This window comes from Lepisosteus platostomus, chromosome 12, assembly GCF_059453375.1.
Source record: "Lepisosteus platostomus isolate fLepPlt1 chromosome 12, fLepPlt1.hap1, whole genome shotgun sequence".
Taxonomy (NCBI): domain Eukaryota; kingdom Metazoa; phylum Chordata; class Actinopteri; order Semionotiformes; family Lepisosteidae; genus Lepisosteus; species Lepisosteus platostomus.
The window spans coordinates 35,796,596-35,814,005 of NC_142622.1; the positions used below are offsets into that span (position 1 = coordinate 35,796,596).

General features: G+C 37.5%; 1 protein-coding gene across 15 annotated transcripts in view; it reads left to right on the forward strand.

Annotated features, from left to right (window-relative positions):
• Window positions 1–17,410, forward strand: part of LOC148651479 (focal adhesion kinase 1) — a 156,620-nt gene that overhangs the window by 20,014 nt on the left and 119,196 nt on the right. Inside the window, exon 1 of one of the 15 annotated variants that reach the window (XM_088601815.1) lies at window positions 11,414–11,591. The exons of the other annotated variants lie outside the window; for them this stretch is intronic. Within the exon in view, the coding sequence (XP_088457941.1) occupies window positions 11,573–11,591 (19 nt within the window). The 5' untranslated portion in view covers window positions 11,414–11,572. Of the gene's footprint in view, window positions 1–11,413; window positions 11,592–17,410 lie in introns of those variants that run through there. 15 annotated transcript variants of the gene reach the window in all.

A 17,410-nucleotide genomic window follows, 5' to 3' on the forward strand; every position in this document is an offset into this window, starting at 1 on the left:
TAAAAACTGAATTTACACTAAAGTGAGAAACCATTCCCTTCACAGTGGTGGGGATGTTAGGGCTGTCAGAGTGGAGAATGAAATCTATGAATTTGGACATGAAGTTGTAACGATTCTTAGAGCACACAGCTACTATCTGTGAGATTATGAATGAACACTTTTAAATCAGACTCTAATCTAAAAGGTACAAAGTATTTGATAAATTAATCCAGTAAAGAGCCTCCGGAGTGGCTCAACCATTAAAGGCGTTCATGAAAACTACAGAAATGTATTTTGTTAGGGTATTAGATAAGTGGCATTTTGAATGTATAAAAATATAGTTTATAGTACTACAACCACTAGAGGGATCACTTGACATAAATTTATATTACAGATTCATTAGGGGCTGTGAGATCAAGAGTATACTTTAAAAAGCAAAGTGGAGCAGTTTTTCTTGTGCATCAGTTTTGAAATTTGCATTCATGTAGTCTTAGGGCCTTACTTGGAGCTTAATCATGAGACATCTTTGCAGTGCTGGCATCTTTTTAAAAAGCGGAGAATAGCCAGTAATAACAACATGACTAATGGAGAATCACTTTACTGAATGATAGTCCCAAGTTTTTAATAATTCAAGGTGGTGTCGTCAAAAGTAATCACAGTTTTAATAAAGGCATCAGGCTGATGAACCCCAAAGGGAGATGGAGAAAACTGAATGATTTTTCAAAAAATACAAATCAAGGTGCAATTATGACATCCATATTTTTTATGCACTTTATCCTTCTTTTTGTCCTTTTTCTTTTTATTATAATAAACTGTCACAAGGAACGAGGAGGGTTTTGGAAATTGACTTCACCCAATGAAAGCAGAAATAAAAGGAAAAAAGATTGGATATTTTCTGCCTCAAAGAAAGTCTTAAATAGAAAAAAGATGGTTTGAAAATCTTTGTATAAACAGAGTTTAAAGGATTCCAAAATATAAATACCAAAACCCAAAAATGTTTAAGTTTGGAGAGTTGAAATTTTGTTGTTCAGTATTTTCCATGCAGCACAGAAATGTAGCAGATTGCCATATTTTAACCCAAATATCATTTCATATTAAGCAAAAATCTACAGATGTGCAATTCAGCAGTATGTTAATTTTAGTTATTACTAATTACATTTTTGTGTTGCATCTTGTTTGGAATGCACAGAATCTGTTCAGTCAATGTCTTCAGCTCGTCTTGTGGCTTGAAAAAGAAGCAATGAGTGAAAGGCAATCTAAACGAGAGATCTAATAATGAAAAGGAAACAAACTTGAGAACAATAAGAATCTGTGAGGACTAATATGACGAGTTGTTGATCTTGTGAAGGTGTCCCTCTGTCTTTATGCTCACCTTTATATTACCAGTTTTAAGGACCATTTCAAAGAAACAATACTCATTATGAGAAAAACGGGACAACCTTTAGAGCTTTGTTTTTCCCTGTAGCTCATAATCCAGTATGTTTCTCTAGTGACGGAGGCATATCTTACTGAACTATCTTGCATAGTTTTTGTTGTATGCTTTACGCTGCTGTGGTAATTGTATGATGTGAAGATCAATGTTTCTCGTAAAGCCTGTAATGAAAACATTTTAACATTCAAACATTTTCTTCCTTTGGTTTGAAATTGAAGAATACTTTCCTAAGTAATCTTTCTGATTTTCAGAAATGAACGAAAGATATTCAGTGAATGAAAGTCCTTTTTTTTTCACGTTTTGTCCTCTGTGTGCCATTAGAATGTGTGGAGTGGGGGTCACTCCAGGGGGTAATGTTTGTATGTAAATAGCTGCTTTGCTGGATCCAGAATTTCTGTAGTCTAAATGGAATCTGATGTGCCTGAGGGATGTCAATGGCTCATGCACAGTTAGGACATGTAGAATTAATCTGACTAGTGGTCTTTTATGGGTTATCTACTAAGTTAGTGGCATTTAAAAAAGGATGTTGCTGCTGTAGTGCCATCATTTCAATTGAAGTAATTGCTTGATGTTTTTTTAAAATGGTTAGTTTAACTTGCCGGTCTCTTCATTTTCTTGATGTTTCATGCTAGATATACCAAGGAGATTAAGATCAAGAGCCAGTTTTACCAGAAGCCAGTTAACCTACTAGGATGTCTTTGCACCTTGGGAGGAAACCAGAGCACCCAAAGGAAACTCATGCAAACGCAGAACATACAGCCTCCACACAGATAGCACCCAAGGTCTGGACTTGAACAAGGGGTCCCAGCACTGCAAGGCAGCAGTGCTGACCACTACACCACCATGCTGCCCAGTTGTCATCTTTGTTTACAATAAACAAATAAAGCACAACGTATTGTGTCCAATAAGTACACTTTAGACTTAGTGTCAGTTTTTAGTTATACTCTTGCTTTAATTTCTGGCTGCCTGTGCTCCAGGCATTCCAGTAAATAATACTGAGGGTAGTATTCTGAAGCATGTGAAGTATCGGGGGAAAATACACAAAATTTGAAAGTATTGATATGGATATTATCATTTAAGATGTGAAAAATCCTTGATTTAGTTCCTGTGTTTTCCATAACAATAAAACAAGCCATCTGACTTGAAGGAAGTTTTAGTTGTTCTTTCAATAGTGATCTGAACCTCATGATGCAGAACACTGTCCCAGAAAACACTAATTAGCAGTGGTGAAAGTGTGTGAAACGGTATTCTCTGTGTTTCATTACATAGGACACCTGTGGTCTACAGTCAAGGGTGTGGTGGTAGTTTATCCTTTTGTTCTAGTTAAACATAACTTGTAAAACACAGTTGTCACATTGTGAGAAGTGTGACACGAATGTGGAATAAGAACTGAGCAAGGGATGTGCCCACAGATTTGATGTTTGTGGTAGCTGTATAATGTATAATGTCAATACAGCGATGCTAAGAATAAATACAGACGCTGCAGTTGTAATTACCATTGCTGTTTTGAAATTATGGGAAAAAAAATGCTTAATTGATGGAAGGTGTCTTAACCGGAACAAAGATTAAATGAAAAATCAAGATGAACTGACTCTTGAAGCATGAAGATTAAATCAGTGAGTTAACCTGTGTATGTTTGAATTCTGTGTATTACTACAGTAGCTATACAACAAACTTCGAATTAAAATGATTGTTGGTGTAGAACAGTTTTATTTTGATTACTTTAATAATGATTGAAAGCAGCTGAAATGCATTTGAAAAATGTTCAGCCATGATGCAGCAGTGTGCTCATATGGCTTTTTCACGTTGTTTTTGGCACTTTTTACTTTTTTCAGATTAACACGCACTGTATCTCCAAGTGTTCAGAAGGCACTGAGGCCCATATGGAATGGAAAATTTAAACCTGCAAGACTGAGGACATGTTTAGTTTGGCTTTTGTTTTGCTCTGTCATTGAGAAGAATTTCTTCCTGGAAAATGTTTTTACAATACTTTGGTTGCATGTGGTATAGTCTTTATTGAAGTTGTATTTAATTTTTTAGGAATGAATAATAAAGACCTTTGTAATATTTGCAGCACATTACATTAATTATTATTAATTATTAATCTTTCCATGTTTAGGAAAGCCGTAAAAGTAAAAGCTGTAAAAGGAAATTGGTTTTTCAAAAATGTTTGTTAGAATCTGTAAATATGTTCTGCAGTTTTAATTTAATTAAAGCATATATTATCATTTTATGTAATTGCATCCAATATAAGAACATGCAGTGTATGTAAAGATTATTTGCACATTTATATTTGTTGTCATGGGTGTGTTGTGGACAAAAAGGGGTCGATAATACCTTGCATGAAGCCAGTCATACTCCTAAGGCGTGAGTATTATTTAACAGAAATGCAATCGTCTTCGTGGGGGTACCTTTCTCCTCTCGTTACTGTTAATTGCAGCTTAGAAGAAGGGTGTACTGCTTCTTTGCCAAGTTCAAACCATGTCAAACCCAGAGAGCTGGCAGGTAGTCAGACACTTTTGTGTGTAGCTTTCTCGCTGTTGGAATTTGCTGTTAATTCAAACTTTTCTTTAGAAAATGAAACAGCTGTCAGCCTTTCAGGTTATAGTGTGCATTTTGCTAACCATTTTTTACATCCTGAAATGTTTTTATTCTAGTTACATTTCTATCTGCTTTAAATACAGTACATTTCTTTCTTCCTTCATTTATCTTTTGACTTTTGGTAAAAATGAAATGTTTTCATGTGCTTTCCAACCCCAGCACTTGTGTCCCCTAGTCTGTAAAATGCTTTTTATCCTAGGTTTGGCTATGTATCATGATCTGAATTTGAAGTAAAGCTTGTGAATTCGTCAAGCTTGTAAATGGTACAGACTGAAGGCGCTGAAGGTTGTACACTGTATTTTTCACGGTCTTTATTAGGTTTATTCAGCTTGCAGAAGGCACCTTGTTTTTATATATTTCATGCACCTTCAGAATGTTGCTGTAAATCTCATTTGATAGTATACTTGGATACCCTGTAATTCAGAGATACCAAGACACTGGTGCAGTAGTTACACATGTAGAATTTTAAATTGGAAAGCATGGAGTGATTAGTCATCAGCTCCTCCAGTACAGTAAACCCTCCGTTTAATGGACTTTGGATTTAACAGACATAATCTTCTAAAGGGGAATGTTGTAAAATCAGAAATACCAGACTTTCCCTGCAATAATGGAGAAGTGCAAAAATAATAAAACAAGGTAAATATTGGTGCTATTTAAATTCAGGAATGGCAGTGGTGCCTTACTGGGACTGGTCAATTGCCTAATGGGTCTTTTTTTATGCTTTAGTGAATTTTATGCAGTATACTGGATATACAGTATGACATGCAACAGAGCTCGTAGATTTATGCTAAAAAAGGCACAGGAACAATTTTATCAGCCGTGTTGATTGCAATTGTTAAAAAATAGATCCTGAAAGCATATGTATATACATATATTTTGTTCTCACATAGTGTCTGTGGGCTGCAAAAACAATTTGTGATTTAATAGACATTCAGCAATAATGGGCACCACTTCACCTCTATTAGTTCATCAAACCAAGGGTTAACCGTAATATGATACAATTAGAGACTTATTTGCATATTTTTCAGAAGCTGTAACAATCGGTATACAGTATTTATTAAATTCTTAAACAGAAACTTAATGTTAAACTGTATGTCTTCTGTATGAATGTTAGACTTCAGCCAGAATGTTAAATGGCTGAAATGGTTAAATGCGTTCCCCATAGTTGGCAAGATGTCAGAATAATTTGCTTAATGACTATCTAATGATTATGCTTGAAAATGAGGGGATTTCTTCAACAAAGACCAGATCATTTTCCTTTGTTTTATCTTAGACAAATGTGTGTTTGATTTAAAAACTCTTTAAGTACGACATGTGGCCTGTGATCCTAATCCACATGGACAGATGCAGAGGCTTGAAATAATGGAACTTCCTTTTGATTGAAACGGTCTTGCTAATAGGCTTTCAGATGGCTGTGTATTGTGCTGTTTTGTCTTTGCACATTTTTTGACAGAAGGGCATCAGCAATACAGGCCTAGTTTTTTAATTGCTTGTTTTCAAATTGTGATCTTTTACACACAAAAAAAAAACAGCACAGTTCAAAGTCTGTTGATAGAAGCTGCAGTAAGGGTTTCATGCACCTTTCAGAAGATTCAGGCCAGATAAGGGAGAACGATTTAAAACCTAAAGGCAGAACTAAAAGGAAATTGAATTACAAAAAGAACCTTTTAACCAGATTGTTGGGATCATTGTTGATGCGTGTGAGTGAAGTGCTGGATTTTTTATTAAGCTGCACATCCTGTAGAGCCCTATAGTTCAGACACTTCTCTTTCAAGTCATCCAGTTATTTACTGTATGTTGCCAGGAACCCCCCCATACACACCAACACAACTGACCTTTGAGGTCAAGGTGCCTTTGAGCTGGTCGGGGTATCCCTGGTTTGCTTATTGTCACTGTTCCCTTGCCTTGCTGGGCACCTGTGGTCTTGGCATCGCCAGTCCGCCTTTTGTCGTGGGCCCTGCTTGCAGCATGAATGTAACGGAACGGCTTGATAGTGCTTCTTTCAGATTCGTTCGTGGTCTGAGGGCGAGAGAGGTTATCGGAGTTGACTGACAATGAGCGATTATAAATTGCTGGTGGTACAAGAGTTTGCAATTCTTATTATTAACTCACCAGAACTCAGAGGTTCAATTATTAAAAAAAAAAAAAGGCAATCTTTTGCCAGAAAATACAGATGCAATGTTTCACAACAGAGTGTACTTTTATCACTTTATAAATGCCAGAGCTGTGCTTGGTAATCACCATTAGGATCTGAAGGGCTAAATTTAAATTTAAAAAAAAAGTTGCTAGATGATAACATGGCTTTAAAAGGGCTCGGGTATCATATCCATTAGCATATGTAATGCTTCAATAGGCGAATGTGATGGTAAAAGCTTTTGGTTAGCTGGAATGGCATCTTCCCTGCAGCTCTTCGCAGAAGCTTTTTACCATGTTAATACAACGAGCACTTTGCCCTCCCTTGTACAGATTGTAGATGTATCCAAGGAATCTGGGACTATAGCCTGCTGTGTACCAAAAGGCATTCTTTGCAGATGGCCTCCGAAACCCATTTAATACCAGTTAGGAAAGCGGTAGCTTCAAAATCCATAACAAATTAAACTGAAAGAGATTTGTAAACTTTTTAGAACATGAACCCGAGTAGCTTACTTAAAGGTGACTTCACTCCTTACACAAGATGTCCACCTAGTGATTTTCATCCATATATTTTACTTTATGGTGCGTTGAGCACTGTAATTTGCGGTCTTACATGCCATGTCGTATTTTCGCAAAAGTCAATATTTGATTTAAAAACACAGTCGGCCCCCCCCCTTTTCCCCCCTCATAAATTTCTAAACGGTTAGCAGTTTAGTGAGTGGCTGTGATAGTTCTCCAGATTAGATTCGTTCTGTTCCTTTCAACTGAGAGAAGGATGGGCACTGGATTGCCTTAAGTCTTGCGAACAGCAGCGAGAAAGTTTATAGCTTTATATCTGTTAAGTAAGCGCATGTGGCCCAAGCTAGCCACTACAGACAGCCCTGCCTGTTGCCACTTCATGTGGTACTGTGCTGTTGAGAGTAATTAAGAGCCCACAGAGATGATTAATTCCTGGTGTCGTGCTCAGCAATGGTGGATCTTCATGTCCAACTGCTCCTGGCAGAAAGGAGGCGCGTGTGGGGGACACTTCCTCTGGACTGTGCTGCCTGCCAGCCTCTGGTTCTTATGGCCGCAGGGGGGGAAGAGACATGTGTATGATTGCCAGATTAAAGCTTGTTTTCATGTGCTTTGAATAAAAAAAAAGCCCATTAATTAAATCCCTTGAAGTGGATTTTTAAAATAATTTTTATCTAAATTGGAAAAAAAAAAACCCCATAGTAAAACAAGCAGATTAGAAGTATGGTGCTGACTTTAATGGATATGACTATGATTTGTTTTTGGGTTTTTTTCAGGGAGCCTGTGTGAATCTAATCATATTAGTGTATCACCGCATTCAAACAAAACGAGCCCTTCAGATCCTAATGGTGATTACCAAGCACAGCTCTGGCATTTATAAAGTGATAAAAGTACACTCTGTTGTGAAACATTGCATCTGTATTTTCTGGCAAAAGATTGCCTTTTTTTTAAAATAATTGAACCTCTGAGTTCTGGTGAGTTAATAATAAGAATGATGCACTTAGGAAAACTATAAAATTGCACAATGCACAAGGGTCCAAGAGAAATGAAGTTAATTATAAAATACTGTTCCTGGGAAGCTGGGAGAATAAAACAATGCAATTTGCTTTTGGTTCCAACCCCTACAGCGACTTAATGGAGGAACTAGGCTTCTGCAATCTATGAAGTATCTGCAGAATTAATCAGTAGGTGCTGGATTTTGTCTTAAGGCGCATAGAGCTTTCAGACAAAAGAACTAGAAAATGGGTTCTCAGCCTGTCTGAAGTCACTCCTTTCTCTGCCTGTACTCTCCCTGCAGTTGACTGAAGCGCTGGCATTCAGTCTGAAGGGTGGAAGAGCACAAATGTGGAAGCCACACAGATGCCCTGTTGAAGTCCACTGTATGGCAAAGGTGACCGAAGCCCTTTGTTGGGGGAGACTTCTGTACTTTAATTCAGCATATTTCTTCCCCCAAACCTGGTAACCAGAGAAGTGTGGGACTGCTTATAGAACCTTCTAAAAGAAGAACACATGCACTCCTTTGATGTACATTAATGTACAGTATAGTGTTTCAACAGGAAGAGTTTTAGCAGACATTCCGCCCTGGAAATTGAAAAGATTTGTGGATTTCTTTTTGATAAGTTCTTAATTTAAAGCAAAATTGAACGTTAGTAATGGTACCTTGCTTTAATAATACTCTGAGGCACTAAATTCTGCAATTTCCCTCACGGGATCAATAAAGTATCTATCTATCTAAATGTACCATTATTTCCGGTAAGCAAATTTGAAATATCTGCTTTATAACACAATTGTATTAATAGAATGTTTTTTAGGGTGCCCTACTGAGAATTGTAATACTGTTTTCATTCCAGTTTCTAGGAAACTAAGTAATAAAATGTCTGTCTACGGTTCATCAAACAAATTAGCCACCTGTAGCAGTACTTTTTAAAATTTGTAATTCATGGCTTTTAAATGATAATGTTAATGGAGGTTTTTGATAGTCAGCAGTGGAAAATCAGTATGTAATAAGCACCCTGCTCTCGTAAGGAGGTGCTCAGTTACCGCAATCAAAACAATTCAGTCTTATCTAGCTGTGATCTGTTTAATTGAGTGCTTGTGAAACTATTTAAATATGCACAATAAATATCTAGATATATATGCATATCTATATGGTGAAGTCCCAGTAGATCTTGTAGTTGCTGTGTTGTTGACAGATGATCCTAGTGAGGTGTTGAAAATTATTTTTAAATTTAAGTGGGTTTTGTATTTACAGTTTTCACAACGACCTCTTTCTTTTTTAGAGTGAATTATTTTTGTGTAGCTTCAGGAAGACAGACATTTATCTCCACCCTGGCCCCAGTGTAGCCTGTATTTTGTGTCTGATTTAGTACAACTATAATAATTGTTTCTTGGTAGCTCACCAACATCCTTTTTGGCTCTGATCAAATGCAAAGTTAAGAAAGCAGTCAAACAGATAGTAATCTAACAGAGAAAGAGATTTGAAAGATTCACCTCCACCCTCCACTTCTAATGGCACAGATCCCCCATTAGAAACCGTAATCGTAGGCATATTACAGATTGGGCTCAGTGACTTTTCTTTCTAATCCTTTTTTGAGCTGGAGTCAAGGGAAGGATTTTAATTGCAGGGAGAAGTTCTGTACATCACATTTCAGACCTTAGTTGCCTGATTCAGGGATTTTTAGCTTTTCTTTCTTAATTGGTACTAAACATTAAGGATTAATCATGTGCTATTGCCATTAAGCCACTGAATCTGAAATTAAAACTTTTTTATCATTCTGAGAAAGCTTTAATAAAAAATCAAATATTACTAGAAAATCTTCTCAGCTGAATGTTCTGTTGGATTGGGAGCAATATTTTAAAGCACAATCTGTAGTAATCAGAGTTGTGGTACAGATTAACACAATTTAAAATATATACAATACACTGTTGGAAAAAGCACTGGAAATGGAAGCATTTTCTTTAAAATGATGTTTTAATTATGATGTGATTTACTGCAAAGTCTAAATCTCTAAACAATAAATATTGTTCAAAATATTTAGTTTCATGCATGGACACGTGTCTGTTTCCTAGTATGTGGCTGTGTTTGCTTTTAAGCATGAAAAAAGGAGTTAGATTATTTTCAGTTCAGCTTTCACTGGAACTATTTCACTCTCTATGCTGTATAATTTCTCTTGAAATTCATTATTGGTTCGTACAGTGGAGACTGGAGTTTGAAGGTACCCGGTGTACAGGTCAGACTGGTGAACAAGCTCAAAAAGTGCTGTTAAATTCAAAGAAAGATGAGCCTTGCAGAAACGCAAAGCAGTGATCGTAGCGGAGAAGCTCTGTCCACTATAACAAAGGGTCGCATTAAAGGATTGCCAAGTAATTGTTTTTTATTTATTTAGGTATAAAAATAGTTATACACATTAACCCGCTTATCTGTCACACCTCTTAACCACTCCCAAAGATATTACTTTCATTTTCATGTATTTTACTGTTCTGTGAGAATCTTAGCTGGGTCAGTAAAGGCAACTTTCCTTGAACTTTTGCCTTTGCTCTTTTTTATAGAGTGACTCAGGAGGAAAGCCAAGTCTCATAATGTGATGCAGTGGGAGCTGTGAAGAACTGTATTTTATTTCCTGTTGGCTGATACCGTATATTCTAATTCCAACCACCTTCTGGTTTGATTTCTTTGAACCAGTCAACACTGAGTTCAGGGTTCAAAGCTTTTGAATGTATTTTTATGAAACGAAGGATTCTCAAGATACAAATACAAACGTTTTCTTTTTCTGAAACGTGACCTGTAGAAAACGTAATGTTCAGACCTGTTTTACAACAGTTTTTCTCTGTTTGAGTAGACAAAGCTTCCCTCCATTTCGGCTTCAAGTTATTGTTGTGAAGAGGAAGGCTGTGCTTTCTTCTCCCAGGGAGAGTTTTAAATTACGTGTGTAGCAACACATCCCCTAACCCTTTTGAATCAATTTTGCATGGTACGTTGTCTTTTGGCATGCATATCTCCAATGATTGATGGCTGTATGGTTTTTATGCCTTAGAACCTGGAGTGTATATTTACATGTGTGCAGTCTTACAAAACCACATCATACATTAGGACTACTTATAAAATACAAAGCTGTAACACTTATAGTTAGGAACAGAAGGAACCAATTCTCCCCCTTTCGATAGTCATAGTTAATTTGTATTTTAAAATATCAAGACGAAATTCTCTTTTGAAATGTGTGGCCTGAAGCATTTCTTGTGCTCTTGGTCCCTGTAATTCTGTTGCCTGAAGCAACAAAACCAAAACTGTCTAATCGCTTTAGAAGTAAATCTGGAGATAATATTGGTGCGAGGAATGCTGTGACTTGTGAAGCTACCTAAAAGACTATGCAATGATGTGGTTTAGTTCATTTCCCACAGATTTCAGAACGGGGAAATCGCTTTTAGTTGAGGCTGCCAGTTGTGAAGTGGTGATGCTCTGTGTCTAGTGCTGAATTTACTGTTTAAGATAAGAACGTTTTTTTTTTATTCATCTGGTTGGAATGGGCTGTCTTGTCATCGGAAGCTAATGGACTTCCAGTGATGTATGCCTTTTGTTTATGTGTGCGTCTCCCTCTCTTTCCCTCCCTCTCCGTCATCCTCTCTCTTCCTCCCTCTGGGTTTGAATGAGAGACAAAGACCCCCCCCCTCTCATTTCCTCTCCCTCTCTCCCTCATTTTGAGCTTGTCCACTTACATTATGAACAGGTTTGCAGCAGAGCAAGCAAAACGGCACAGTGCTAAGTGGGATATTGTTGTTTAGCTGTGATTAAGGGTGCAAAATGCAATTGCTTTCACGTTGCTGAGATTCACAAATCTTTTCCGGAGACAACACCGTAAGGATTACACATTGCTCCAACTATAAGGACTAAATCTGAAAGCAATTTGTGTTTTAATGGAAGGACTTTACCACGGTAAGCATCTTTTTCTGCTTGTTTTTATGCAGATGTCCTCTTGCAGTTTAAATGTTGATAGATTGAGCATTTTTTAAGTAGGCTTTGAAATGGTCTAGCTCCCATGCCTGTAATGTGAAGAATTGTTTTATATTGCTTGTGTATGGATGTTTGCAAGCTTTTACTTTTGAATAACAGGCACACTGCACCACCATATCAACAGCTGCATCATAGTCCCTTTAATGAATGTAGAGTATTGTAGAAATATAATTTAATTTATAAAATACTTCAAAGCAAATGGCATAGTTGTTGTACAGTATATAAGTAATTGACAGGTATGAAATGTTCTGCATAGCTGACTGGAAAACTGAATCTGAGTATACAGTATAAAAGGCCTAAAATTTCTTAGCTTTGGATGCCTGTAAATAAGAAATGTATTTCCTTCAATTAAAAAAAAGTATTTTTCTGGTTGATTGATAGAAATCTCTCTGACAGTATCTTTTTTATCAAGGTAGGTGTGTAACACAATCTTATTTCAGATAAATAAGGTGAAACAGAAGACACTGTAAATGTTACGTTTCTAAGACGGGCCTGAAATATCTTCTTTCTTGTATGATCTGTTTTGCTCTCAGTTTTTTTTATTTCTGTTTGCTGGAGATTTGGTCTATGAGAATATTATAATATGTTTTTAATATACCTTTCGGCTCTAAAGCACTCTTGCGCAAACAGGAAAGTAGTGGTGGTCAGGAAAAACTGTGCAGTCCAGGTTGACTCTAAAAGTGATATTGTTAGTCACCAGCACATAGTTATTTTTGTGTTTAATTGGCAGACATTTTGTGATCCAGTATGGGCCCGATTTTACTTTTATTTCTTAATGTACGTTTTCTGAATATTAATGTTAGTTGCATTCATAAGTCAGCCCCTCACACAGTGGTTCACGCATGGGAATAGAGAGAGCCACGAAACAATCTATAAAATCTAAAAAACGAGTCCTTCTCAGCACTGCAAAAACACAGGAATGCTTTTGTACAATTGCTGTACAAAAAGAGGATCTTTTTCTTTTATGATCAGAATGATAACTGACACCCTCTTGTAACCGTCTCTTGTAGCCTCTGAGAATGGCCAGCTAGTAAAGGCAAAATGCACACACACAGCCCTTTCAGCCAAGATGCTGGATCTCCTTTGTGTGTGTGAGTGAATTTGTGAGCAGGTGCTAGGACCCTGGGGAATTTCTACCGGCTGCCTCCCCTGCGTTCTGCCATGCACGCTTCAGTGTTGCTCTCTGTCTTGGCCTCTTTGTTTGACAATGAGAACCCGATGGCCTTGTGCCACACTGAAAGTCGAAACGCGATGGGACTGCAGCCAGCTGGTCTTGAGAAGCTCCTTTGGAAAAGCAGAGGAGGGCATCATCTGTGTCTTAGCTGTTCCCTATTACTTTGCCTTGCTGCATAAAAGCTGCCTTTTGCTAATTCCTGTCAAATCCCCTCTTTTCATCTAAAAGGTGCCTGTAAGTCGTACACATTGTTTTCAAACTCTCTAACTGTGGCATGAAAATCTTTTGAGAGTTATGCTTCCAGTCTAAACTCTACTTTTTCTTCTCCTTCAAGTCTCAAGGACAGTTATTTAATGTAGAAAAACTGGAGTCAGATGCCTTTTTATCAGTTTCTGCACAAGTCATTCATTGTTTAGAGCAAGGCTAATGCACAGGCTGCCTGCTTGTGTTGTGTCCTGAGCACCTGGCCTATAGATGATCACAAGTGGTGAACATGAAACTGAATTTTAGATTTATATTGCGAGTAACATTGAAAAATGATAGTGTTACGATGTAGCCTGATCTTATCAGATGTCAGACATCCCAGTAAGGCTGGGTTTAGTCAGTAATGGAATAGGAGACCGCCAGGGTAATCACGATTGCTTCTGCAAATGGAGTTGGTGGAAAGGTGGGGGGTGCTCTTTTGGACTGGAATTTCCAAACCAGTTCGCCAGGATAGTGACCAGGAACACTGGGCTATACATGGTGCTGTTCTCCGGGTGATCAACCGAGGACCTAACCAATTGGCTATTAGCGATTTTAATGACATGTTAACATCACTATTCATTCAAAAGACTGCAAAATTCTGACATTCTGAAAGCTAGCACTGCTTGAGATATTTGTACAGATATTTATTCAAACCACTGCAAAGAGAACATGAAAAGTACTACTAATAATAATTGCTTACACTTATATAGTGCTTTTCTGGACACTCCACTCCACTTTACAGGTAATGGGGACTCCCCTCCACCACCACCAATGTGCAGCCCCACTTGGATGATGCGACGGCAGCCATAGTGCGCCAGAATGCTCACCACACACCAGCTCTCAGTGGGGAGGAGAGCAGAGTATTGAAGCCAATTCATAGAGGGGGATTATTAGGAGGCCTAGATTGGTAAGGGCCAGTGGCCCTTACCCAGTGGGAAATTTGGCCAGGACGCCGGGGTTACACCCCTACTCTTTTCAAGAAACGCCCTGGGATTTTTAATGAGAGAGTCAGGACCTCGCTTTTACGTCTCATCCAAAGGACGGCGCCTGTTTACAATATAGAGTCCCCGTCACTATACTGGGGCATTAGGACCCACATCTTCCAGCAGCAACCTTAGTTTTTCCCAGGAGGTCTCCCATCCAGGTACTGACCAGGCTCACACCTGCTTAGCTTCAGTGGGTTGCCAGTTGTGAGTTGCAGGGTGATATGGCTGCTGTGTCCTAGGAAAATAAGATCACAAGATAAGTGAAAGATGAGAGGAGAGCATTTGGTTTTGTGCGGTATTGCCTTTTGGGCTGTTTAGTAGCTAAGTAATCATTTTTTCCGGCCCTCAAAAGGACCCCAGTTCCATGGATCTACAACTCTTTGTGTAAAGAAGTAGGATTTTCTCTGTCTTAATTAATTCCCTTAGGTTGCAAGGTTTCCTCACTTTCTTGTATTACTAATAAGCCTGAAGTGCTACACTTTTTGACCTTGTCCGAACCCCTTAGGACTCTGTAGTCTGCAGTTTAATTACTTTTCATGATATATCTCTCCTTCATATTGTTGATGGAGCTGCTCCCACAGACAGCTTGAGCAGCAGGTGTTACAAGATGCTGCCAGACAAATGAGACCCACCCTCCTTTAATGGTGGAGTTAGGGAAGTTCTACAGAACTGACACGCTGACATATGGGCATGACCGGTCAAAGCTGGTATGAAAGAGGACCATCTGTAATGTAGTATTATCAGCCTATTAAAACAAGGTTATCATGACTAGAGGAGACCCCAAAAGGTAGTTTGCAATTTTAACTGTTTTAATCACATCATTGATTTCTGGATTCTGGAATTCATAAAAAAAGGTTTGTCAATCAGAAGTGTATTGACCAAATTCAAATTCCTTCAGCTCTACATAAAATCTAAAGCTTATGTTATTGGTAAAATAACATTGAAAGTTCTCTCACAGAATGTTGTTATATTGGAAATTCCATTTTGTATTTACTCTGTTGCATGTAGCGATACAGTTGACCCAGAAAACAAGGAGGGAGACATGAGTCACTGTTAAAGTTTCAATATGTGGCTTCAGTTTTGACTGGCAGTTGAGTGCTGGTGGACAGCTAATAGAACGAACTGTATGCTGATTTTAATGCTGAGGTACTTTGGGATCAGTGTCAAAAGACGCTGTATTTCAGTTTCGCAGTGAATCGGTCATCCCTGTGCTTCCTTCCTCTTTTCTTTTCTAGCCAGTGAATAATCGCCTCTTTCAAAACATGAATCTTTGAATTGGAAACCGGCCTGGGAAAACTGAAGGAAATCCTAAAATGGAAACAAAGGCTGCTGGTTTCTGCAGTGGTTATACATGGAACAATCAAGTTTTATTCATGTTGCAGCACTTGCAGTAACTTTTCCGGTATCAAGAACACATTTCCAAATGTTGCCATTGTGAAGAAATTTCCAGCATAGTGGAAAATGTTTGTTTTTTTACAGTTGTTACCTTCCTTTGTTTATTGACACATTTTAAAACCGTACATATTACATTTGGTCTCCATTGTAAAGCCCATATGCATTGTACAGTGGAACAGGTGTCTGTCCTTCAAAGCCTGTCTTTCCAAAACACAAGCTGAACAACGGAAAAAGCAATGTATAGAAGACAGGAAGTAACCTAACAATCTAGACTTCTCTTTGTTACATTTTTTGGTTTTAGGTTTATTTTTCTTAACTCTGTTCTTGAGGTGAGTCAAAAGCCAAGAATTCACTCAGCAAATGTTGCCTGCTTCCTAAATTTTAATCTAGTGTTATACCAAACAAGCCAATATAAGTCACATAGGGCTGTGCTGTTGGTGTTTGAGATAAGGAGTTTAATTGGGATTAAGTAATATTAAAGAATTTAAATGAGCTTCTCTTGCAAAGGAAGACAAGGTTTCTAATCACTTAGTTTGCTTGCTACTACAAAATTATTATCCCAGTGTTCTGATTTTTATTTCCTAAAGAACATTTATCACGTTTTATTATATTTAACATTTGAATATATTTTATATATATATTTCTTTTTGGTTTCTTATAAATTGCCACAATAAAGGCTTTAAGTGCATGGTTACAATTTTTAACAATGAGCTAAGTGTGATGGAGTGAAATCAGACATGAACTCAACTGAAATGCTCCAGAAGAACCAGGACCTCACCTAAGAACCTCTTCCATTTTATGGCTAGCTACGTTTTACATTTTTGCTAAATTTACAGTGTTTTCTTGCCCTTTTTAGCTTGCTTTTTAGGCCTTCTGAATAGTGTGATGTGTAATGGCAAACCCTGTCTGGTACCACTGGTCTTATTTCTCTTTGAATTCTCTAATGATATTCCCTTCACATTTTTTCCTCAATTGTATTTTTTATTCAAACTGTTTCAGTTATGAGACGCTATAAAACTGGCATGACCTGAGTCTTTTAGCTGCTAGATGGGACACTGCTGTGTCTTCAATTCCAGGCAATAATTATTTCATTCAGTACATCCTGAGCGCCTTGACAGGATGTCTGGTGATGTTATCAAGATGCAGTGCTGTCAGCCCGTCCACTGTTTTGGTACAATACTGTGCTCTGCCATTAAAGGCTATAAAGTTTAATCATCTTCTCTGAAGCAGAGTTGGCTCTGATGTGTCATCCTCTTCTCAGTAGTTTTTAATTTTTATTGGAGATTAGTTAAGCAAGATGGTTTTTTTAAACACTCCATTATGTATGACAGTTTTTTTGCTACTTTTTGTTTCTAATACTTAAGTTTGTTTTTATTATATTTTTACCTTAAACTGACTTTTAGGCGTTTAAAGTTTCCTTGTATAACTTTCTTACAGAGACTCAACCAAGCTTGTAGGAGAATAACCCACTGCGCCAATTCAAAACATAAGGATGATTACAAATGTGAAAAATCCATTTGAGACATTTATCTTGTTTGGTTCCTAGCAAATTCATTTAAGCTAATTAATCCAAGTTTCTCATCCAGCCATTTTTTGAAAGAATTAGAGGAATCTACTTCAACAACAAATTTGGGCAGATTGTTCCATACTCTCACAACTCTTTGCTTAAAATTTAAATATTTTCAGTGTAGTTATTATAGTTTCTTTTAGTGTCCTTTGGTTCCTGCTTTACTGTTGATTCTTCTGTAGAAGTCCAATTTATTGACTTTGTTTATTCCTTTGAGGATGATGAAGGATTGAATCATGTCCCTTTCATTTCCTTTCTCTGTGTAAGAATTCTGTTTCTTTAGCCTGTCAGGGTTGGACATTCATTTGAGTCCAGTGAGATATCTGCTTGCTCATTTCCAGACTGATTTCAGAGTAGTAATATCTTTCTGGTA